The 26,783-nt window shown below is 39.9% G+C and overlaps 1 protein-coding gene across 1 annotated transcript; it reads left to right on the forward strand.

The window, feature by feature from the left end:
• Positions 1–26,783, forward strand: LOC142102222 (cytochrome P450 2H2-like). Its single transcript, XM_075186940.1, has 9 exons — positions 1–273; positions 2,566–2,728; positions 3,435–3,584; positions 8,211–8,371; positions 13,216–13,392; positions 13,496–13,637; positions 19,465–19,652; positions 19,779–19,920; positions 26,551–26,783. Exons 1-9 carry the CDS (start codon positions 31–33, stop codon positions 26,730–26,732), a joined length of 1,548 nt encoding a protein of 515 aa, XP_075043041.1. The 5' UTR covers positions 1–30; the 3' UTR covers positions 26,733–26,783.

Raw genomic sequence — 26,783 nt, forward strand, 5'->3', positions numbered from 1 at the left:
AACTGTCCTCTTGAACTGCAAACTCAGTGCATGAATAAACAAGCCGGAACACAAACCAAACATAGGTGCCACAGTGAAACTTTTATTCTCAGGATGGCGCTGGATATAGGGCTGACAATTCTTCTAACTACTGCTGTCACTCTCCTGATTTATATAATTACATGGTGGAATAAGATAAGGCAGAAGAACCTGCCTCCAGGTCCCACACCACTGCCCATGCTGGGGAATATTCTGCAGATTAACCCTACAGAAATGCATAGAGATTTGGTTAAGGTAAGCTGTAATTTGATTTGTAACAAGATCCTCTATAAATGGTGATTCTAATTACGTATGACATAGTCTAAGCCAGTGGTAGTCACTTTCCAGATGACAGTAATGCCAACAACAATGACACTGACATAAAAATCACGATTAGCTTCAGTGCGACAGTGAGTAATTATCTACATACCATAATTTAGATGTACAATTTAGAGGTGACGGCTATAACAGTATCTCCTGCGCCTGTTATAGGCGTCATCTCTAAATTTTCGAAAACACAAAAGCTGTAACGCTTTTAAGGCAGCAATGTCTATTAAAGAGGCAGCGGGTCCACCCATTGCCGCCTTAAAAGCACCAATCGCACTCTGAGCAGTGTAAATAACGAGCTTAGCAGTCGCCGCCTTTTGTCTATTTGCAATTTACAAGTGACGGCTATGACAGCTGTTGGAGATACTGTACATCTAAAGGATAGTATGTAGATATTTACTCACTGTCGCACTGATGCTAATAATCGTGATTTTTATGTCTGTGTCATCTTGTCGCCATTGCTGTCATCGGCAATACGTACCCCACCCGTCTAAGCTTGTAATTCTACAAAACAAAGAAAGAATAAGAGGTTAGATGTGTTGAACATAGAAAATAACATATATTTGCTTTGAACGTTTTTAAAGATTGAAGCAACTAGCTTTAACAGTTACCTAAGAGTTTCTTTAGCTTTCTGTGCAATACACGCAGAAATACAAAAATAGCTCTCAGAGCATTTAAAATTAGATAGAGAATTAGAATAGAAACTCACCAACAGTGGCATAGCTGAAGGACCAAATTCAGTGCTGTGGCCCCACAGACATGCGTCCTGTTTAGTAGATATGTAGATATAGGACACTTTCTGTTTCTTAGTTCTTCCAGGATAACTGTGCTCTGAGGTCATTGTATAGTGCTCCAGATTTGAAATTCTATAATAAATTGCAAATCGCCACCTCTAAATTGCGAATACACAAAAGCCGTAACGATTTTAAAGCGGTGATGTCCATTATAGAGGTGGGGGGTCGACCCATTGCTGCCTTAAAAGCGCCAATCGCACTCTGAGCAGTGTATTATAAATGATTGGCACAAATTCCAGGATGAATATATTCAATGTAAACTGGATTTAATGATAACTGACAAACCAATTGCTGTTGAATTTGTCGTTGCTTCTTACTGTGCTTCTGTCTTAGGAGAAGTCCTACCTAGTTATAATGCATAAGCGGTCAATGCTTATACACTTTATGCACACACCCTCCAGGGGTAAAGTCAGGATTTCTACAGGGTGGTATCCAAATTCTTGATTTCTGAATAAAGCAAATAAAAACTTATAGTAACAAGTCTGCAACTAGCAGTTTTTAGTCAAATTGTGACAATGATTGTAATTTACTTAATGTTAAATTTTTACAACAACAATTACAATCAGCATTAAAAGTTTGATACTGACAAAACTGATTGTAAGATGTTATAATGATTTGTAATTGTAACGAAATTAAATAAATAAACAAGACTAATAATCTGGGATGCATTTTGCATTGTACAATAATTTAGCTTGTATATACCTGCAATTGGTAGTACAGGCAGAAGCAGATCCCAGACAGGATCAAATTGGCAGAGGGTAAGATACAGACAGGATTAGGACCTGCCTGTGTCAGCTGATAACTGCTACATTCTGGCCAGAAGAATATTCCTGCCTGAAAACTATGCCTCTTCGCCATGCTCTGTGCTGGACAGGAACTGAGTAGCTATGATAACACCTGACTACTACAGAGCCAATCAGTGCCAGAGCTGTCATGTGAACCTACTCCAATCAGCCTTAATATTGTGTTTGATGCATTGTGGGGGGTGTAGTTTGCCTTTGTCCCTTTCTATTAAACAGCAAATGCTTCATCCATAGATGAAGCACAGATGGTGTCCAAATGGGATCACGGCAAAGGCCCATGAGGTACATCATTCTATACAGTAGAATGAAGTACTAGATGATCACGTAATTCCTGCATATTTTACAATGCTGTAAAGCCAAGTAGTGCAGACAAACAGGGGAAAAGGTGGTCCAATGACAACTGGTTGAGCTCTATAGCTACCACTACTGATACATTCAGGCAGAAGGCTCACGTTGATGATGCAGTGCATATACTCAGAATGTGTGCGGAAGGAGGGAGACACCTAAATGAGCAGGAGTGGGAGATCTTCTTCACTAACCAGTTGACTGACTGATCCTGATTAATGACAGAGTGTAGAGACTATAGCAAACATTACTTTTCCCATGTCTCCTATCCTCTGCAGCTTGGTGAAAAGTATGGTCCTGTGTACATGTTTTACATGGCTAACATTCGAGCGGTCATGTTAGTTGGATATGAGGTTGTAAAGGAGTTCCTGATTGATTATGGTGATATATTCAATGACAGAGGAGAACTTGAATTGATTAATCGACTATTCAAAGGTTATGGTAAGTATATGAATTCATACCTCTGGATAATCACTGTAATGTATAATAATGTAATATCTAACAGAGGTTTTTATAGGTAGCCACATTCCTACATAGGCAATTGTTAATTATGGAGATAGGGTAATGTTGGGCTCATTTCTAAACCCAATGTTAAACAATTCTATGATTTAAACTTCACCAAAACATTTTTGTTGAAGTTCATATCCCACGAATTATAGTTATATGATTTGTGAGTTCTTATTTTTTCTGCTGTTTTCTAGTGGAAAAAAAATGTTTTACCAGATCTTTTTGCCTGCTGGAAAATCCACTCAACTTTTATCAGCTTTTTTTGAAAAGATACTAGCCTGGTAATTCACATTCACACCTATCTTTTAATTCATTATGACAGACCTTAACAGGCATCCTGTAGACTCTTTGATCTTTGAAACAGTTTTACACTTTTCAATAATGACAAATTTGACACTTTAACACAACTTTTAATAAGTATTAATAACATTTCCCTGACCAACTTCTTCCACCCCACAACAAGATATAACATTTAAAAATAATGCAAAAAAAAATGTTGTTTAACATATGTAATATTAATGTCCATCAAAAATGATAAGCATGCATATAATAAAGCTATCTGGCTTTCTCACACTGGAAAAGTGTGGACTTCGCACAAATAATTTTGGATATAACTCATTCTCTCTCTGCAATATTCTAGGGGTCATTATGAGCAATGGAGAGAGATGGAAAACAATGCGTCGATTCTCTCTCATGACCTTGAGAAATTTTGGAATGGGAAGGAAGAGCATTGAGGAGAGGATCCAGGAGGAAGCCCGGTGTCTTGGTGAACGTGTAATGCAATATCAAAGTTGGTTCAAAATTGCTTCTTGTTTAATGTTGTAGGTAGAGCCATTCTGAAGCTTTTTGCCTAAAAGTCAAAAAGGTTATAAAATCAAGGGTATTTCCATGATCATGTGAATGATTGTTAGTGAATTAGTAATCAATTATTATTTTAGTGTAAATTGTACAACTGGGACAGACATATAGCTGCACCGATGCCCTGGGAAGCCATGAGGTCACAAGAGCTGGGACTACATGTCCCAAACCCTGTTCCATTCATCTCCAGTCCCTGTTTGCTTGCTAGTCGGGTTGCATTATGTACTGTTGCTAGAAGTATTGCATGGTCACACATCTCCTATGCTCTGGGGTAGAGTGTTGAAGTGTTTCATTTCTGTTGATATAGAGAAAGTTAGTGTCACGTGCAAGCTAATTTTAGCAATATAAATCTGCAAATATGTGTTTGTGCATTATTTCCTAGAATTAGTGTGACATGGCTCAGAAAAGCTGTTTAATTCAATGTGTTTTGTTAATGTTAAACTACCCAGAGGGGACTAGTAGATAAGAGCCTGGATCCAATGTAGCAGCTTGTATCATTTATGGCAGGTCGTAAACGTGAAACCCTTTGAAAATATCTCATTGTCTTGATATAAAATATATCAAGACAATGAAATTTAACACATGTCTGGGAGGCCCAAGACATGCCGACTGCAGAGAGAGGGTTATATGTGAATGACACATTCAATATGAATAGGGTCACAGGAAAATATCATATCATTTTTTCCAATATCATACTTACCAGAGGTATGTGTGGTATGCAGATGAAGGGGAACTTGTGACCTGTTGTGTGGAGGTAAAATCATGTGTGTAAGTCATACTGGTGAAAAGTTAGGACAGGGTAACAAAAATCTGACATAAAAGGTGTCTCTCCAGCAGAGTCATAAAACCCTAATTTGCATTCTCACAGACCTGTTTGTTCTGACATCACAGGAAGGGGGACTGTGGGCCCTGCAGCTTGTTTTTACAGCTGCATTGTGACTGTAAGAATTTGTTCACTTTTGGGAGTCAATCTGATATTGAAGAGTGTCCCATTTTACCTATTTCTCCCAGCACCAGGAACTTGATTATAAGTGAGTTATCAATTCTGTGTTTTATCCTTTTTATTTTATAAGAAACAATTGCATTATATTTGTATGCCTTTTATTAACTGTTTTATCTTAAGCATTGTGGATGTATTTTCCATATTAAATTACACTTAATAAGTCTCTGTATTCTTACGATTTCACGCAACAGTTTGGTCAAGACGCTACATAATTGAAACGAGGAGAACATTGTGGTTTATGGTAACTCTGATTAAAGTAAATTGTGCTAGATTAATTCTAGGGAGAACCGAAGGCTTCCTAAATAAGATTGTTAGCTCTTCATAAAAAACCTTGGTGGTGGCATAGTTGGTACGGCAAAGCTAGTGTGTGGCATAGATAGGGAAGGATTTAATCATTTTAGACAGACTAGGTGGTTGTTGTTTTGATTAACCCTTTGTCACACACATGTCACACATGCTCAGGTGAGTGCTGTTCATGACAAATTGATGGCAAGCTGGTGGGATAATTTTTTAAGAACTTAAGTGAATTAGGGTTATGTGATTCCTGAGAGAGGAAATACAGACTAATTCACCAGAGACTGAACTCAATGCTTAAAACATTATAAGACATACAACAATTTGTTTCTTTCCCCTCCTTCTCTTGTTTTTCTTATCTTTTTATATTTGGCATTATACTGTGGGAGATGGCGGCTGCATATAAACGTATGGCCAAGGATGCGCTCATTACGCAATGGGAGGAAAATGGAATTCCCAGCTATGGAAAAAGCATGGAGCAATTGATTGAAGCTCTCGTGCAGAGAGATCAGTACCAAGTTGTAGCTGTGTCCCAGGAAGGGCACAGCCCAGATTCAGAAGCGGACCTGACTGTGGATATTGCTCAAAACGGTGGACTGTTAATTTCGGATGATTCACATGTGGACACTGCTATGGACGTTTATTTGCAAACTGCCCTAAAACATCTGGGCCCAGAGGACATTGCGACCAAAATGCAGCTTATACAGCAGTACCAGGAAGCTGCAGAATGTCAGCGCCAATCTGCAGAGAGGAGCGCTGATATGGAGGCAGCGGAGCACCAGGTGGAACTTCAGACAGAAGGAGAAGCTTCCGAGCGAGAGGCAGAGAGGAGATACCAGCTGGAGCATGACAAGCTCCAACGCCAGCCAGAAGCCAGAGAGACTGATATCAGCAGACCCCATCCAGGGAATTTCCCTGCATTGGAAAAAGACGGGGATTTGGATGCTATTGTGAGAGGATTTTAAAAGACATGCCGACAGTATGGACTGCACAAAAATCAGTGAGCGCATTATTTAACCCCTGGTTTGCGAGGTAAAGCACCACAAGGGAACCGGAAGGACAACCTGCAGACAGTCACTGTAAGTGACAAGGTAACTGTGGGGTTAAGAGACACTGGTGCGGATGTTACGCTAGTGCGTTCAGAACTGGTAGGGTTAGAGTACTTAATTCCAGAAAATTGTGTTTTAGTGCAAGGGGTTGGTGGAATTCACTTTACTGTGCCTATGTCTCAGGTCTATCTTGACTGGGGTGCTGGAAAAGGTCTAAGGGAAGTAGGGGTATCAGACCATAATCCTACCAATGTTTTGTTTGGAACTGATTTAGGTAGGATGTTATCTCATTATGTCACTAGTGATGTTGTGGACTGAAATTAACCATGTTTTTTGCCAGGTACCAGTATGTGACAGGGAAAATGTTTGTTCCGTTGTATATGAAGTTTGCAAACTAAGATGTGACAAGGAAACTGTATGCTCAATTGTACCTGACCTGTGTAAACTGTCTGTATCCAAAGAGGTAGGGGATATAACTATTTCTTCAGTGTCAGTGGTCATGAGCAGGCAAGCAGTGCAGACCAGGTCCTCAGAAGTAAATGAGGTTAAGTGCCACATAGTGCATTTTGATTGCAAGGGTAAAAAGTTCTTAGTAGTCTATAAGATCTAATAACACAGCAATGTTGGACAGGTGGTCAGAGGATTGTTTGAGTATGTAAAGAACACAAACTTTAGATGGAGAATTCATGTATGAAAAATACTGTCTGTCCACACACCCAATACTTTGCATTTTCGCAATAAAAATGTTTACATTGTGCCAATGCATTCTATATCTTTATTTAAGCACTCTAAAACCCCAATGTGAGGGATCCATGGGGATGGTGAAGGTAGAAGGCAAACACAATGTGTACACAGACTCCTGCTGCTCTCTGTGTTTGAAACTGTGCTGGAAACATGTTTGCTTTTATTGTACAATGGTTTACCTAAGCTCATACTTTAGTAAGAACCTTCCTGGCAAGTTTCTTAATGGAGAAGTGGGGAATTTAAACCCCAAAGTGCTTACTGTTTTTTTCATATATGACATACTTGCCTACTCTTCTGGACTTTCTTGGAGGCTCCCAAATTTTGGCTAGTCCTCCAGGACTCCCGAACGAGTAGGCGTCCTATGTGACTGTGCTGAGGTGGGGCTTAATGATGCATCTTTGCTTCATTAAGCGCTACCGATGCCATGAAATGGCGTTATTTTAAGCATTTCCTAGCAGGCGTCACCATACCCCCTTCTAACCCCTGTCATGTGACCTCTCCTCCGGGATATTCCAGAGGAGAAGTTTGAAAAGTCGGCAAGTATGATGCATAAATTATGGGTATAGCATTCAGCATTCAATTAAATCAATTTGGAATTAGGGCTTGCTGTGATATTTTTGATCATGCTTTATATTTTACTCCACAAATCTGTGTAGAGTAATTCCATTAACTGTGCAAATCTGTTCCATGAAGCTTTAGCCTTCTGTGTGCTTTCTTCATTTACATTTCTACATTTTTTCCCAGTGAGATATGATATATAAACTCTTATTTCTAAAAGGGCTACTTACATATATGTTTACACCTGCATTCAATATTGTAGAATTTAAAGAAAGGATGTATTTTTAAAATGATTTGTATTAAATGTTTCAATTGTGATCCAGAGGGACAATAATGCTCTCGACTTTTGGTGCATTCATTTTTGGTAAACCTCACTAAAGTTCATCATCACCACTCTCTTGCTTCATCTATAAGACTCCACAGATGCCACAGTGCTGCTCAATCAACAAAAAAGAAACAGAACAAAATACAGATAAGTAAGGCAAAAGAAAAATAATAGAATCAGTAACAATCAATAAAATAAACTTTAGAGAAAGTAACTACATAAGAAGACAGGAAACCTTACAAAGAAGACGAAGAGATAGGAGGTAGAGAGGGCAAAACTTGTCAGAGATAACAGCAGGGTAGCAAATGGAGACAAAAGTGGTGCAGGGAAAGGACTTGAAGGGGCAGGTTGAGCATGAGGAGGGAAGTGTCTTATCATGGGGTGAGGTAGGCAAGTGTGAAAAGGTAAGTTTTGAGGGTGCATTTGAAAGATTTGAAGTTGGGGGCTACTCCATTTGGCAATTCAAGATAATCTGCTTTCAACAACGTCTTATTAATTATGTAACATATTTAATAATTAATGAGGGTAATTTTTGCATCTGCATGACCAGATCTATATATTTATATTTTATATCTTCAATTACAGATACCCCATTTGACCCAACATACCTTCTGGGATTGGCAGTTTCCAATATTATTTGCTCTATTGTGTTTGGTGAGAGATTTGACTATGAGGACAAGAAGTTTATGACCCTCTTATCTTATATTAGAGAAATGTTCAAGCAGTTGAATTCTCTCTCTGGTCAGGTACAATTCTGAAAACTAATGAAGACTTAGGCTGGGTACACACTACAGAAAACTTCTCCCAATGCAATATTGTTAAAGATTTTACGACTGAAAAAAAACAAGGCCCGATCAGCAATGCCGATTCATGTGTACACACTTTACGCGTTTTGCAAGATTTACCTTCAGATCTGTGCTCTTCATCTTTAATAACCATAGGCTGAAAAGATTGTGACTCTGAACATTCTATAGAGATCTATGGACACTGTTGGTCGTAACTGCATACACACTGCAGAATTGGAATAACATTGTTCCGTCGTTGAGTGACATTATTAGTCCAGTTTAAAAATATATGGAATGATAATCATTCATCGTTGAAGCGTACACACTAATGCAATATAGGGCCGAATAGTCGTTTATCGTGTGATTGGCCCGATAATTGGCTGAATAACCTGTAGTGTGTGCCCATCCTTAGCATTGTGAATTATCAAACAAATCAACCTTTGGGAAATGTCTTTTTAAGCCATTATGCTGTTCTCCTCCTTATTCTGTACATGAGCTCTTAGCTATTGCAACAATTTCAGCTGCTCCAAGTTGGGTCTTCAGCAAATTTGAGTAGCCAAGAATTGGCCAGTCATGGCTGCCCTAATGCATTTTTGCCCCATCCACTTTAGCTGATATCACCTAGTATAAATATCCTAGTGTGAATATTTTCTTTTGCAGGGACGTTGCCCTAGAGTTAAGATTAAAATGCTACAGGGCAGATGGTTTGGGATATTCTCTGTTTCTCCAGCCTGCTGAGGACCAATCTTGGGACATCTGAGAGAGGACTAAAAGGCATTATGCGGGGCAGCACATTATCATAAAGGACATATATCAAAACTGTAAATATTTTTTTAAAGTTTATCTTCTGTTGGATTTTGCTATATATCTGTCTGCCTTATATATCAAAAGAAAGAAACTTCCACTAGTGCAGAAATCTGACATATGCTGCCAAGTTAATTCATTTTAACTAATCTGGAAAATACTTTCAAAAGATTTCTTGAATTTACAGCCACAACATTTACATGTGTTTTGTGAGTTGCACATTTTGCATGATGTGTCCAACAGAAAATACAGCAATATTTCAACATAATTGAAATTTGTCTGGCGTATGATTTTATCAAACTCTTAATCCAGTGTAGAGATTAGAATGTGTCCAAAGGTCAGATATGACTGACATCTCACTATAAAATTATTATTCTCTCTTGTGTATATGACTGATAATGATGATCCCTCTTCAGTAATTCCTTTTAGTCACACCTTTAGCAAATTACTATTTACAAACATGACCTGCAAAGGCCATTGCCTGGGAAGGTCTCTGCCTACAGAGACCTTTGTATTTACCATCTCTTAAGACAAATTTGAATATCATTTTTGTAAAGCAATGGGCATTGTGTATGGAATCAGTGTTACAACCCCTTAATCTAATCAATACCCGAACTAAACTTTTTAGCCATATTGTTATCAGGAAGTATCAGTGATGGAACGATAACATATTCTTGGAAAATGTACTTCAGGGGTTAAATTCCATCTCCACATGGAGCACTCAGGAGTTCAGTGAACTAAGCTACCATTGTTATTTCTGTTTGCTCCCTATTGTCCACTAGTGAGCTTTACTGACAGCCATGAGCCGGACCCAGCAGGGGTTACCTGAGAAAAGACACATGGGGAGTTAGGGGAGGGAGCTGGATAGTGTGTGAAGCCCACCAATTGAGACTTTTTGCAACTCCCCTGGCAGGCAGTTCCCAAGGTGGGATTATGAGGTGCTGGAGCTGGACACGTATGTGACTGACTTTTGTCCAAGAGGTGATGCTCTGCTAGAGATGTGCTGTGGAACATTTCTCACTGGATTTATTTGAATTGATTTCCTCACTTGTTGGACCTGCTATTGTTAAGGGAGCCATGCTGTACCTATCCCACTCAATGTATTTGAACTGATTTCCTAAATTGTTGGATCTGCTATTGTTAAGGGGGCTGTGCTGCATTTAATCTTGTTCGGCAGAATAAATCATCCTTCTATTTTTCCTATAATACTGTGTCTGAGTGATTTGGGAACCACGTATCGTCACAGATTGGTTGGTCACTTCTCAGATATGTTGGACATACACTCATTCATTCTCTGACCACCATGGAAAAGGCAGCACTACTCTTTCATAAGTAATCTGGGCTGTGGAAAAAAGTTGACCATGATGGGATATATAATGTTTAAATATGTTAAATTTATGAAATAGCATATGAGGTTATTGTAGTACAGTGTGTTATGTTAGATTGTGTTGAAGATTGTTTTAGTGATAAACTAATGTTTTTGTTCATGTTGTAAATATAAGTTTCTGTGGTTGTGGTACTTGTTACTGTTAGTCTGTTATAAATGTTTTGTAGAGATTAAATATATGGTTTATTGGGATTTTAGTAAACCTGTATCGTTGAAGTTTAGTAAGAACTGGTCTTGTTGTTAGTATTAATATTGCTAATACTGGCTGTACAGTGTTTGTTACATGGCTGTGTGGCTGTGTATAAAGCATTAAGGTTATACTTGTTTTGTTGTTTGATAAACAAGTTTGCGTGCAGACAATAGACAAGATGGCCGCCATTAGGTCATGTGCTTTGTTTTACTGGGAAGTGTCTATTGTACTAGGCAATAAGTTCTGATAGAAGTTGTATGCAGGCAGTGGTAGCATTGCATCAAGCAATATATATATATATATATATATATATATTAAAATATATATGAGCTGTGATATGATATTGTATGCAAGTAATCCGTATATCTCTGCGATCATATAAAGAAATTCTGAAACAATCAAGATAACACGGCGATTGTAACTAACTCTAGGATTCACATTCACACACATAATTACATTTGATATACACACATTTATACACACATTCATAGTCCTATAGAGAAGGCACATCACATGGATTAAACAGTGGAAGTAGGCAATGCGTTGTATTTGTTGGACTATATTATCCTTTCTGCACTGTGTTATTATATGTGTAAAGACTGTTATTGAAAATACCTATTGTGAATAAGAATATATATTATCTTAAATGAGACTTTGCGGAAAGTCTTTCTTGATACGATTATCATTATTCCCTGTATTATACTGTATCTACCAGAGTAAATTGAGCAGAAATTGAAATAAAGCTGGGTTTTAACTGGAAACTACCCTTTATGATTGGCAGTTGATGAAAATGGTTATTAAATGGAAATTAGCATATTTACCTCACCATTGGACCCTCAATGCAAACAGAGAGCAATAACAGAATCCCCCTTTATTACCCTGTTACAATGACAATACATTTTCTTAGAATATTATTGTGTACAAATAGGGTAATGTGATTTTTGCATTTATATTTAATACTCTAGTATTGCTATGTGGATGCTCATGAGAGGATCAATGTCACTATGCAAATCGTTCAAAGTTTCCTTTACACATGAGGTAATAGTCTAATCCGGCATTTCATCCTTGTGTCACGCATCCCAAAGAAGTAGGTGTGGCCTATAAATGTCCTCCAGACACCTGGGCCTTCACTGCTGCTGCTCCTAATTCTCTTGGTCCAAGACAAATTTGTAGCACATAACCCTATATGACACATGAACACCAAGAACAAAGAAAGTCTGTTAAATGTATGTGGATCATGCAAACTGATTAATACATTATTTTTTTAAATTAATCAATAAATGTACACTATGAACATAAGTTAAGTTTAATGAACTTATGTTAAAGACACACTTCACTCTTATCATTCTACACACTGTGTACTATGTTTTTAGGCAAGTGTATAGAAACATTTATGACATACATGTATGACATTCCTGCAGCTTATATGCTTGGAAGTAGCCTTACATGATATCTAAATTTAACAATAAAGCATCACACTCTAGAAACACAACAGTTCCCCTATGATGAATAGCTTTAGAGACACAAAAAATATATTGCATTACAACCTCAATGATCCATTAATGATCATTGATCGCTTCCTCTAAAACATTTCTGTAAAAATAGGGAATACTGGTAAATTCAGATACACAAGAAATATTACTGTATTTCCAGTGTTAGTTAGATGAATAAAAAAATCCCATTACCAAGTTGGACACAATATTTATATACAATTTAATGAAGTGTCAGATACACAAAGGAGAATAGTATATTTTACACTGTTAGTAATAAATGTGAACAGTTCAATATAAATTATGTTGAGATACAAACAGCCACCACACCTGTTTTTTAAAGCTTTATAGCAACTTCTTTCCTGCAGCAAAGTTACTGGCCAATATTGAATATGATTACAAAAATGTAACTTGTTATAATATAGCCATGACTGAATTACTAATAGCTGGGAGATCTCAACAGCCAATCAGAAGTCACTAGATAATGCTGCTGGCCTCCAGTACCTACCAAAAAAGTGTCTCCTAATGAGCATATCTAGAGATGTGTCTAATTAGTCTATTTAGGCGACATGCTACACTTATGTGTACACTCCTGTATTGTGCTCAACTTACACTTGTCTGATCCCGTTCCACCTTTTGAGGCATAATGTGCAACAACTCTAATATACGATAAGTTCTTCATATGGATGCAAAATGGTGTACATGAGATTACAAAAATGAATATTTTTGCTCCTCAAAAATAGACTTACGTCCAAATTTAAATGAGGCTCTTACAGTTATGATATGATTACTTAATTTGTACATAGAATAATAGCGATCCAGAGAAAAGTCTGAATTTGCACTCGGGAAATAATTTTTCCTTTATTGAAGAACTTGTAACTTTTTAATTTTAAGATCTATATTCTTGACATTATTCACACAATTTATTTTCCAGGTATTTGGTATGTTCCCAAATTTAATGACCTACATTCCTGGTCCCCACCAGAAAATGTTTACAAATAGTGACAAACTGAGAGAGTTTTTGATGGACATAGTGAAATCGCACAGGGACACGTTGGATGAGAACTGCCCACGAGACTTCATTGACTGCTTTCTTGTGAAGATGGAAGAGGTAGGTTTGTCCCTTTGAGTTTGGGAACTACAATGCTATATGGAGGGTTGGAAAAAATCATTAAACGAATTTGATAATGAAACCTATAAAAAAAATATTCCAGGAAAAAAAGAAAGCAAACACTGAATTCCATGAGGACAATTTACAGGGGACAATAATAGACTTGTTCTTTGCTGGAACGGAGACTTCAAGCATGACACTGAGATATGGATTTCTTATACTGCTGAAACACCCAGAGATACAAGGTATTATTACTATTATTATTATTTTAGCATTAATGTGTAATCATAAGGCTCAGGAGGTTAGTGTGGTTGATAAAGTGCTTTGCAGTACTAGACACTGGGGAGAACAGGACATAATAGACAGGAACATATGAGGTCAAAAATGTAAAGATGAAAACAGAGCATAGAGAGAACTAACTCTATTTGAAAGAAGCACAGTTAAAGCAAGAGGAGCGATTGAAGTGAAGATTTGGATGGTTGTGATGGTGCACCAGAGTCGGTAGTATAGGTGGCAGTTGGGTAACTTGTAATAAAGATATACATTTTCAGAGAGCATAGTCCATATATGTTTATCAGCAGTATATATATATATATATATATATATATATATATATATATATATATATATATATGTACAATATACATAGATATGCATGGATATATATATTTAACTCTTATGTAAATAATAGGTTTAAGATCTATATGTAAATCCTTCTTTATTTATTTTGTAGGGAAAACAGTACTTAGTCAGCATTTGAGGTCAGTTATTTCTGTGCTCTTTATAAAAGTGTTCAGACTTACATACACATAGATTTTCAAGGCAATCATAATCCCAACAGTCTCAATGTTAAAATGATTTCACGGTATTGGTAAAATCTGGTGATAGGCTGATTTTTCATAAAGAATCATTGAGCAGGTAACTCAGGGGTTTATTTATCATTGGGAGAAGAGCCCTAAATCTGGGGAAAATGGGAAAATGATCGAAATAAGGCTTCCAATTCTCCAAGCCCCACATCCAACAATAGCTATCACCAGGTATCGCTTTTGATTGAAATTGCCGGCCACCTTCTGTGACAGCTTCCACATGCTAGCCTATTTGTGAAGGTATCTGTAACTAATTTTTCCATTCCTAGATTTTTGCAACAGTTACATCATTCTAGGTTCTTGGTAAGACCATAGACAGGACCATGGGAGGGATAAACGGATGGATTCTAGTATGTAAATTTTTTTTGCAGATAATAAGAGGAGGAAAATGCAGTAGGGAACGCCTCCTTGGATCACACTAATGAGCACCCTTTTAGACCACTGTTTTAGTCAGTGATGAGTTCAGTGTCAAAGCTCATTAAATCCTAGATCGTCAATTTGGAAAATCCAAATAAACTAAAGCAACTAATTAATTCTCTCTGTAGAACCTGTCCACACAGACTAATGTCAGAAAGTCTGATATCACTTTTCTCCCACTATTTCTCTTTGCCTGGAGATTTTTTAGTTTACCATCTATATATGTGGTTTTGCAGTCAATATATTTATGGGGGTATGTGAACTGCGAGTTATAAGGACTGAAGAAACACACAGTCTTACAAGACTAGTCTTGATACTAGTTATATCCAGGTGGTGGGAAACAACTACAGTTAACGATAGATTTTGGTGTATACAAAGCAAAACATTTTGGTTTCTTTCATGTAAATAGTGTGGCCATAAAATAACTTTCAATTCATTCAGATGTTTTTTTAAGAATTACACAAAATGACACCAGACATCTACATTTTGCGTTGGATATAGGATATAACTTATTGTGTCTTTGTTCTCTCACCTCTACCTGGGGGACCCTGCTTACCATGGGGTTGTATGAGGGAACATGGAGTAGGCACTCAAATAGTTAACTTCCTGCCGACTGGCTATATCCCCTTTGCAACCTTGTGCAAACCTCAGTGTGTTTTGAGCGCAAAAGGAGTAGGGCCTCTGGTATGCTGCTCTTCAGCTACTCTTCTTGTAAGGATTAGTTTGTTATTTTTTCGTTTAAGAAGCTTAACAAACAGGTTTACCTTTAGTGGGTGTATGTGCATGCAGCACATACATGGAGAGTGTCTGGGCTGGCAGGATTCCCCAGAGCGCAGCTAACAGCAGCAGGCATGATAGAAAAGAAAGGCTTAGATCATAGTAGGTAACAGCTGCTTAGAAGAGTTGGCTGTTACCCATAGCCTCATCCTGAATCTGGCGCTTCCTTCAGGCAGTGAGTGCCGTGTCTCAGCGTTTTGGGCCCCAATTTGGAATATACCAACTCCTCTCCCAAATGGAGGAGAGAAATTGGAAGCAGAGAAAAAAAAAATCCCCAAAAGACCGACGCTTATTAGAGAGAAATCTGCTTTCGGTCAGCATTCTTAAGCCGTCAAGGAGGTAAGGAGCAGTCAGGGGGAGAAAAATATATAAATACGAAATCTCCCCACTTTCCTGCAGCAGTTGGTGTGTTCCCAGGAGGGAAATACAATCAAGGCAGCCAAGGCTGGAATTCAAACAGGACATTGCTGCATAGGCTCCACTCCACATTGTTTGGAGCTGATCCTTGGCCATCTAGGAGGGCTAAGTACCTTTTTCTATCATTATTTATACATTTTACATGCACAGTATTTATATTATTACAGTGGATATAGATATGCTATTGTTTGGAAGTAAACATTGTGCCACATAAACACATTTTGTGCTGAGGTTCGCTAAAATACAGAGTATACGCTTGGACATATGTACATGGGTGTATGTATATGTGTATATGTATGTATATATATATATATATATATATATATATATAATATATATGTGTGTCTATATGTATATATTGTTTTTGGGAGGTACTGTGTGGCAATTCACATACAATACGGTATGCTCTAGAAAGTTATTTTTCTTTCCTTTTCTGAAAAACAAAATAACTACACTTTCTCCCAAGTCATTGTCGGCACTCACTCGGATGCTTGCCTGTCCAGCAGAGATCCCAGCATTGGCTGGGGTACTTTTCCCTTATCTCGCCTCTTTAACCCCATCTGCATTACCATTGACACCAGCAGAATGGCAGGATGTGAACTTGAGCCTTGTTGGTCAGGCACCTACCTCCTCCATCAAAGAACCCTTTCAGGAAGATTCTGCTTGGTCCACATCCTTAGTTAGTCATCCACTCCTCGCACTTTCTGACTCAGAAGAGTCTTCGGTGGAGGAAGGTGAGCTTCCTGATGATTCTGACTTCCCCTCTGGTGAGTGATATGGCTGAACCCTCAAAGAATCAAGGCATTGAGGATCTGGTTCTGGCAGTTCTCCAGACATTGAATTTCTTGAATCTAGAGGAACCTCAGTGAGACATAGGCCTCTTTGCGCACAGGAAACGGCAGGTTGTCTGTTTCAGTAGAAAATAACGAATATAGCTTGGAAACAGCCAGATCGCAAGTTCATTATACCACGCAGATTTCCTATCCTTTATCCCCTGCAGGCTTTAAATATAGCCCGCTGGGAAAAGGTTCCTAGGGTGGATATGCCGGTGGCCAGGTTGGCTCGCCATATTACTCTTTCAGGGTCGGGTTCTGAGGCACTTCCTGCACCACTGACCACAGGATGTGGGGTTTTCTTAAATCCATTTCCTTGTTGGCAGATGCCTCACTAAGACCTAATCTGTCTTCAGCGTGGATCGCCCAGTCAATGGAGACCTGGGCTGACCAGCTGGCAGCAGGGCTACAAGACTCAGATCTTCTTCCCCTGGCTCTACATTTAAAGGAGGCCTTGGGTTACCTATATAAGGTTGCTCAAAACACAGCCTCAGTTTCCCTGATCTATTTCAGCATCTGCAGTAGTGTCCCATAGGACTCTCTGGCTGAGGTCCTGGGATGCTGACGCAGAGTCAAAGAAATCTCTGGAGACTCGAGTCCAGTCCTCATTGGCCCGGATTAAGATAATGTTATCTGTCAGGCCACAGGAGGTAAGAGTACTTTCCTTCCAGTGAGTATCCCTAAACCAAATAGGCTTCCCAGGTTTGGGTCCTTTCACCAACCCCTTTGGGAGGGTCCTTTGGAGTGAGGTTATTCCCAGAGGGGTAAAGCCCCATACTCTACAATACATACAGGCCCCCAGGCTCCCGGATAAACTGGCAGCCTAACTGAACCTTCTCCCCTCCACGAACACAGGTGTAGAGGGATGCCTGTTGTTAGTCAGAATTCTGGGGCCATCATCCTCCCAGGACTGGAGGAGAGGGGGTTCATACAAGGGGTCAATATAGTCGTTCCTCTAGGATTGTACCCCCATTATTCCTTTCCCACACCAATTATATGTGGTCCCATAAGGATGACACTAATGTGAAACCAGGTCTTCACTTCACTTCCTTCAGCAGAAGTAATCATGCCCTTGGACCCTCAGGCCCAACCTCAGTAGGTGGCTGCGCATGACAGTTTACACTTTTCAGATACACAACTTGGGGGGCCCTAGTTTCGCTTTTCCCCCCTCATTTGAGCAAGAAGGGGGCTCCCCAACCCTCACAGTGTCCCAGAGGTTGCTAACCCCTCTAGGGCAGCTTCCGATGAATCTGATGGCCCGATTGGCCCAGTCACATAGGGTCCACAGACATCCTAGGCAAGGTAGCAGGAAAATTTCTGCTCCTTTGCAGCAACCTGCTACAGCAGGGCCCGGTTCTTGACCAGCACCTGTCTCCGTAGGTTTGATGGCATGGTCTTTGAGGCCAGGCTCTGGTGGTTCATAGGTCTTTTCTCCAGAGTAGTAGACACCATGCTGCAAGCCAGGAGACTGACCTCAGCCAGCATTTACTACCGGGAGTGGCATGCCTACATTAAGTGGTGTGAACGAAGAGTCTGCCACACGCCTAATTTTCATCTTTCATGTATCCAAGCATTTCTTCAGGATGGCTGGACACAGATCTGTGACTGGGTTTCGTAAAGGTCCAAGTGTCGGACTTATCTTATCTTTCAACAGAAAATACCAGATATTCCGGATGTACTGACTTTCCTTCAAGGGGTTTTGCATTTTCAACCTCCTTATGTAAAGCCCATTGCTCCCTGGGACCTAAACTTGGCTGTGGCCATGCTTCAGAAGTCTCCCTTTGAACCAACGGGTTCAACTGAGTTCAGATTCCTTATGTGGAAGGTGGTATTTCTCCTGGTCATTGATTCTGCATGGTGGGTGTCACAGCTTGGGGCCCTTTCCTGTTAGTTCCACTATCATCTTCCACGAAGCCAGGGCTGTGTTGAAAACATTTCTGTCTTTTCACTTGAACCAGGAGATTGTAGTTCCAGTCTTACAGGAGGCAGCTGCCTCTGCAGGCCCTTGCTACTCGGCTTATTTGTATGTGTGTCGTGCCCTCCACATCTATGTAAAACTGACACCTTCAATAGGTTTTATCAATTTATATTATTTACATCCCCAGACACCAGTTTTGGCTGCACAGTGTTGCAGGCCGGACTGTCAGAGTGGTCCCTCCCTTAGGGGGCTATTTAGAACGTCCCCATGGTAAGTAGGGTCCCCCAGGTGGAGGTAAGAGAAAAGAGGATTTTATATTCACGTTAAATCCATTTCTCTGAGTCCATCTGTTGGACACTGCGTTCCCTCACTTCTGTTTCAGTTCCTTTCCTTCGGGTTTTTGTATTACACACTGAGGTTTGTACGTGGTAGCAGAGGGGATATAGTCTGTTGGCAGGAAGTTAACTATTTGAGTGCCTACTCCATGTTCCCTCATACAACCCAATGGTAAGCAGTGTCACCTAGATGGACTCAGAGAAATGGATTTAACGTAAGTATAAAATAATTTTTTTTCATATTAACTGTTTTCTTAGTTATGTGCTTTTTTGATATGAGACATTCCAATTTGTTTTTAAAGATCACAAAGGGAGTAGTTATGTATTATTTCAATGACTTAAGACCAAATCTAAGATCAAGCTCACAGCTGATCTATTTTTCACTGCTTGATTGAGAGCATAATGGGAAAGGTAGTCTCTATCCCCTGTCCCATTCATGACACCACTTTAGACTTTAGAAATGCAAGTGTTTGTTTTTTATAATATCCTTATTGGTCTTAATATAACAGAGAAGATTCATGAGGAGATTGACCGTGTGGTAGGTCAGGATCGATGTCCATCTGTGGAGGATCGGAGTCAAATGCCATATACAGATGCCGTGATCCATGAGATTCAGAGAGTTGCAGATATTTTTCCTATAGGACTGGCCCGTGCAGCAAAAGAAGACACAATCTTCAGGGGGTATCACATTCCCAAGGTAAGAATGTTAATGACAGCATTTGGTCAAGCATTTTTACAGCTGTTAGCAGGGCAATTTGGCTGTCAATGTATCTATCTTATGTAATCATAAATTGATAACAATATTCTTCATTATTCCGTTCAGGGCATGTTGGTTGTTCCAATCTTAACCTCAGTCCTGAAGGACCCAAAACTCTTCAAGAACCCAGAACAATTTGATCCTGGACACTTTCTTGATGAGAATGGTGGCTTTAAGAAGAATGAAGCTTTTATACCTTTTTCTACAGGTGCTTAAATGTTATATGATCAGTATATTAATTCTAGTTAGTACACAACATCTATTTGTGCCTCCCTCTTATCCACACACATTGGCCAGGAAACACTTTGCCTCCTGTGAGTATCAGGAGATAAAGCCCAAAACTGGAATCTATGGCTCTATCAGCAGCATCAGGGGAACTGCTGCCCTAGTATCAGACCACCCATCCATTGGAGCCAATTTTGACTTGAAGGTGGGGGGGGCTAGACCCTGGAGCAGCCCTTTGTAAGTACTTTGGATGGTGAGACTTAAAGACTTAGTGGCGCCAAGTTGAAGAGTGGGTTGAGAGCCTCCCACCCAAGCAGTGCACTGATAGGGGAAAATACATACCCCCTTGTAACTGAGAGTAATGTTAAAATGTGTGAAAAGATTCAGAGCCATGTAAAATATGTTAATCTAACTGAAATGTTTGACACTGGGCAGGGGGCTGGATTATTATCTGACAATATATGTGTAAGAACTATAGAAAAAGGGCAGCATGCATATTCTTGTATTCCATCTGTGTCATCACTACCTCACAGTGATGTGTGACAGCTCTATTAAGAGCTATATTTGGGCACCATTTTTCCGACAATATCTTGCACAACACTTATCATCTATGACCAACAGATAAGAGCTAACCTTCTAATCAAGTCCCCAGCTGTGCAAGTGTTCAAACATGAGTCAATGTTCTGCCTGCAACCCTGCAGTCCTGATCCTACGTAAGTGGACAGGAAAAAACAGAAGCAATCACCAGCAAAGAGGTGCTGCAGTAGCTAACCCAACATCCAGAATGAGGACTTTCCAGGTGCCCGTGAAGGAGGCTGGTGTTGGAAGTAACTACTGTCCTACAACTGGTAACAATTGGCGCTCACAGTGTGTAAACGACTTTTCTCAGAGTAACACCAGTAGGAGTAGTCAGTAATGGTAGGTGGCTGACGGTGAGAGGAACCCCAAGATGATTCACTAAAACCACTTATGGCAAAGGTGGCAAATTATGCCCATCCTGCACACTTCTCTTATAGGTTTGTTTGTCTGCTGGCGAATATCTTCAACATCCCTGCACCGATGGGGGTGAAATCAATGCAAGGTGGTCTATTTGGATCCTGGCCAGGTTTTAGGGGGGTTAGGGTACGCTGAGTCCTGAGGGCTCTAGCAGCAGCATCAAGGGAACTGAGTCAGGGAGCCTGTTCTGAGCCTTACACTGGATCGATTTGGATGAAATTTCACAGAATGGTAACATTGCATCCCAGAAGACATACTAGGGGGTTGAGGTCCCAGTCAGACCTCCCATTACTGTACGCTGGGCATAACTTTGACTCTGGGCCTTTCACTCGATGGATTTGGCTTACCTGTCTGTCCAGTTATACATTCGGACATCTCTGCAGCGATTGGGATGAATCCAATGTGAGGTGGTCCAGTTGAATTCTGGCAGAGTTTTAAGGAGTTAGGGTTCCATTCGGACCTCCCGTTGGAGTATGCTGGGCAGAAATTTGACCCAGGGAGCCTGTTTTGGGACTTCCACGGGATGGTTTGAATGACATTTAATATAAAGACAAAAACGAAATTAGACAGCCACCTCATGGGTGTGTTGGAATAGCTGCAAAGCTGCTAATTATTTTTAAAATGTTGACAGTTACATGCAACTCATTGATACCTTAATAACTTGAGGATTGAAACATTGGCAATTCCTGAAATTTATATATATATATATATATATATATATATATACATATACAAACAATCTTGCAAACACTTTCCTTGCTGTGCCGAGCCTCATACAAAACAACATCATAAACAATTCACTACATATAAGCCATAAAAAAAAGTCCAAAGGCAATTAGCAGCTCCTTTCTTCTAAACATCCACACCTGAAATAAAATATCTAGGATCAGTAAACATAAAGGAGAAAAAACATAGGGAGAAAGGGCACGCATGCTGCAGTAATTAATGTACAATCAATGAAACTATTTAATGAAAGCAGAGTACATCTTTCAAATAAATATAAAGCTACGGTAATGTTGATGCCAAGAAAGAATACTTTAAGCTGTCCGGATCAGCAGGTGTGACTGTTCAACAAATATTGTACTGGCAGTTAAAAATAACTCTAAAAAATAATATTGTGAGGACAAAACCCTACCCCTACATGTTTAATAACATTAGTTAGTAATTAGTAAATTGAAGATTGAAACCCAGGCAATGCAGAGGATTTCAACTAGTATATATTATACATATATATATATATATATATATATATATATATAGTCTATTCCATAGACAAAAACCTTAAGGTTTAACATGTCCGCTTAAGGTTTAGTACACTTATACACAGTTTAAAAGTTAAGAAAACTGTTGAAACACTTCTACTCAAACTCCAAAAAGCAATGAAATTACGACGATTAAGACAGAAACTTTAATGGACGTGTTCCTTGCGCAATACAGACATGGTATGCCGTCACGTCCTGTGGTTAGCTGCAGATTCAGCACTATCATGGAGTAAGATTGCTGTCACTCACAAAATGGTGGAGCTGCTAATTCACAGATTTGTGTATACACACACACATACTTGTTATTATTGCATCTTGAGGACCCATGTCTGGAACATGGCGTATAGGTACACCCCTTTCCTAATGCCCTGTCGACAAAACAATCATAGGGGTATGTGTAGGAGCGGTTTGTCACCAGAGTTACCACATGAGATTTACACTTTGACTTTGCATAAAGAACTGACACAGACTGCAAGATATGGAAAGTGCCATGTATTTTGAATGTCTAAGGACACCAACATGCCCACTTACACCGACACCTAGCCATGGAGGCTACAGCCCTGTTCAATTACTTTACATCATTACAAGTTTGATCCCTCTTTAAAGCTGTTATGCGGTTCTTTATGTAGAATTTCACCCCCGACCTGTTTCGATCTTTCAGTATGGATGGTTCAGCCATGAGGCACATAACACAGTCTCGCTTTCTGGGCATCCGCCATGTCTGTATAAACCTCATCAAGTGTTTCTTCAAAGCCTGGACATCCTCTATGTTGCAGGATTTCCTCCGCACTTCTTTGCAACCTGAAAGTAAGTAGAGTGGTCCATTATGGCTTCGCAAAATACAGAGAAGGCAATGTTCTTCTGCCTAGCAAAACTGTGTGCTACACCTACCTGTGGAAGCAATGGCTGGGCATTGGTCCCATGTTGCCAGGTCCATATACTGCCTCGCTTCTGATGTGGAAGTGTCGATTAAACGCTTGGCCACTTGTCCCTCTGTCATGGAGGATTGCTCATCATCCAACATGTCGCTCTTTGTAGCTGAACCGGTTCTGAAAAGATACAGATATGTAAATGACCAATGTAAAAGTCAAAAGCAAACATCAATCACCAGAATTTCCACTTATCATACGGATCAATGTGCATCTTGTCCAAATTCCCTTTGAATTCGACCAGTCTGCCACTCTTGAGAGCCATTAACAGTTTGCTGATCTTGGCAAGTTGGAGGGTACCTTCTAGGAAGCGGTAATACTGCCAATGCCCAAGGAAGTTCTGCCAACTGATCCAGTTCTGTGTCATTTAGGTTCAGGACCTTCGAGAGAGTGGCAATGTGATTTCGAAGTTTGATGGAAGACAGCATGTGGTGATGCTTGGCCCCACACTCTCGGGCAAACAGTAGTATGCAATCAGAGCCTCTGAAGTGTGACAAGGCAGCTAGTTTGGGGAACATGTAGACATTTTGGCTATCCACTCAACATTTTTCACGCTTTTCTGCTAGAAGTTCCATTGCAGCTTGCATGGCTGGTGTCAGCAGAATGGGGACTTTTCTCCCTCGTTTTCCTTGGATTTCAATGCGAGTGAAGTGCCGGCAGTGCTTGCTCTCAACCTTGGAAAGTGCTAGGGACACATTTCTTCATGGAGATCCAAGGTATCTCTTGAGAAGAAGGTAGTCAGCAACATTTTGAAACTTCCCCTTCCCTTCTTCGATTGAACAAGATCACCTGTGCCAGGGTGGCTTTTGCAAGTAGTGCCCAATGGTAAACTGTAGGTTTGGTGGATAGCCCACTTCGGTAGGCTTGCTGCTTCTAATCGAGGTACAAGTGCATCTTTTTCACATCTTCCGTGAAAGGTAAGAGCTGAGGCATGATCCACTTGGACTCCTTAAGAGTTTTCAAGGCAGCCAATGAGATCAACCTCATTCCATCTCACCTCATATAGCTTCCTGAAATGTTGTGTGTTTTCAACCGAAGCAGTGCAGCCCTCCATTATGGATCGGCACTCCACAATGCTCGCTATATTTTGCTGGCCGTGTCCGATCTTGAGTGCCAGTGAGGGCATCTTAAATGTACCTGTCTCCTCGCCATAGCCAGCTACCAGCTTCACAGCGTCTACTATGTGCAGAAAGTTCGATGGAGCGGTAAAGTCTTTCATCTCCTATAAAGGGGTAGTTCTTCTGGCCTGTAGCAGTAGTCAGCCCATTTCTCTAAGCTTCTGACGGATGTACTCGCGCCTGCCATCTGATCCGACCCGGTTGAACAGATGCTGTCCCATCTGCATGATGCATCGATCATTTTTGGCTGCGAGTAAGACTTCATCCTAGGCCATGTCACTCAAGAGCTTCCAAAAGTCATCACTGAGCAAAGGCGCAGTGACAAGTGTCAGCTTGTTGCCCCTTCGGTTTAGCTTACATCTCTTCATGTGTCGCCGTAGGTATTTCTTTGCAAACAAGCCCTATCAGGCTACATAGTGCATGAAGCCTTCAGCATACATCTCTTTGTCTGGAAGTTTGCACAGGACCAGAGAGCCATGGCCTGCCCTCATTGCCTCAGCATTGTGTGCAAAGTTGCCCCTATTGCAAAGATGTGCCATTTGCATGAACCTTTCTTTCGAGTGCTTGGGGAATTTCAGGGCCCTGGCTGCTTCAGTCTCATTGTGGTGAACATGCTCCATGTGCCGGGCAATTTTTAAGAGGCGCTTCTTACTGTATAGGCAGTACTGCTTTTTGGTTTACGCCCTGGAGCCATCACTATTTCTAGATAGCGTTTGGACAGACACCCCATTGTCTCTCTGACCCTCTGTGTCTAAAACACGGCTAGGAGAAGGTCGAGAATGGTCGTACATAGAACTCATCTCTGGGTACCGGCACTCTGCTGCGCTGGTGGGTAATGGGGCATCACCACTGGTGTCTGAACCGCTCTCTGCCAAAGTGTCAGGGGCATACTCATCTCTGGGATATAGTTGAAGCTTCCGGTACGCTCTGTCATGCTTCACTGTCTCCGCTTTACTTTCAGCAGCAGACGGATTCGTCTGTGTCTTTACCCGCTTAGTGTACAAAGCACCGGCAGGATGCAGTCACTTCCAATTCTTGCCCCTGGCCTATAGCTGTGGGATGCATACACTTTTTCTCCTCCATATTGGACACATGCACACGTTTGTTACGACAAATGTGACTCGCTGGGACATACCAGATTTTTATGCTGAGCATATCAGCAAGGTCCCCTGCATTGATTAGTCTTGAGAAGCTTTGTGGAGACCTTAATTTTTGTCCCCACTGTGACTCAGATCCCCACAGTGTTGGTGTGTAAACAGGTCAATGACCCTACAAGCATATGAATGCAAGTACACACACACACACCTTTATTATAATAAAATTGTATATATCATTGCTGGGAATTGCAGCAAAGCAAACAAAGTTTGAATGGCATGTATCCTGTTGGCATGACTGTTTCTCAAGCTGTGGAGAAAATTTGTGAGAGTATTAAAGCAAAATATTTACTCTCTGGCTACTCTTTAGGAATTGGACACCTTTGTTTCCTGTCCTTTAATCTAGCTTTCATAAATTTCCCCATCTGTGAGTCAAATCCTAAGCTTTACAGTTTATGAATGTAATAGTGAGATCACATGCTCTGCTGAAACTTTTGATAAACAAAAAGTAACAGTTTGTTTCTTTGCTGAATATTTTGGAAGCTATAACCTCTGAGCCATGGTTATATAATATAACTCCATTTTACATTAAGCCCCAGAATAAATATATGCGGTTTTGGATCTTTTCATTTGTTTAGATCTTAATGGCCAACAGCATTTTTGTATAAATATGATAATGTTTACTATTTCTTTTAGATGTTACCATATTCTTACCATTAATATTTTTGTACACAACTAAATTTGTTGTTATGCAGTCATCTGAAAATCCAACTGACAGTACCAGGTGGTTAAAAAAAACCTTGCATAATTACAAATATGATACTATAAATTATTTTAATTCCCTTCGATGTAAACAATATGGATTTGTTCACATATGAATGGGCAACAACAATGTTGTGACATAGTGCAATAACTTTAGCACCTGGTTATATGCTTTTATGCACAGGTTTGCATGGCAAGATGGTGCCTGCTTCTAGAAGGGTAGTGATTGAATAAGGATAAATTTGTATTTTTTTGTCATAATAGGAGTTAAAATCCAAATTTGCAATTTTAACAGATAATTTTGGTAAAAACAATTAAAAGTCATTTCAGCCATCCATCTCTATTAAAATATAACTAAATGCAGATGTTTTTCAAATTATCAACAAAATCCATTTGAAGTTTAATCGTTCCTAATTTATGGGGTTATGTCTTCTTTTCTTCAATCTCCCCAGGGAAACGTGTGTGTATTGGCGAGGGTCTGGCTCGCATGGAGATCTTCCTTTTTCTCACCATTATATTACAAAAGTTTACTTTGAAGGCCACAGTTGACAAGAATGACATAGACATCACACCGGAACCCAAGACCAATGGTTCTCGACCTCGAAACTTTGAGATGTTTGCTGTCCCTCGCTGAGGAAATACTCATGATATAACATCCTAATAATAAATAGGAATGTAAAATGTA

The sequence above is a fragment of the Mixophyes fleayi genome, chromosome 9 (genome assembly GCF_038048845.1).
Source record: "Mixophyes fleayi isolate aMixFle1 chromosome 9, aMixFle1.hap1, whole genome shotgun sequence".
NCBI classification, from domain to species: domain Eukaryota; kingdom Metazoa; phylum Chordata; class Amphibia; order Anura; family Limnodynastidae; genus Mixophyes; species Mixophyes fleayi.

Excerpts from the sequence above, each read along its gene's own strand:
- LOC142102222 (XM_075186940.1), top strand. The coding sequence starts at position 31 with ATGAATAAACAAGCCGGAACACAAACCAAACATAGGTGCCACAGTGAA. Across the intron at positions 2,729-3,434 it reads TCGACTATTCAAAGGTTATG|GGGTCATTATGAGCAATGGA; the intron begins GTAAGTATATGA and ends GCAATATTCTAG. Across the intron at positions 19,653-19,778 it reads GGGGGTATCACATTCCCAAG|GGCATGTTGGTTGTTCCAAT; the intron begins GTAAGAATGTTA and ends TATTCCGTTCAG.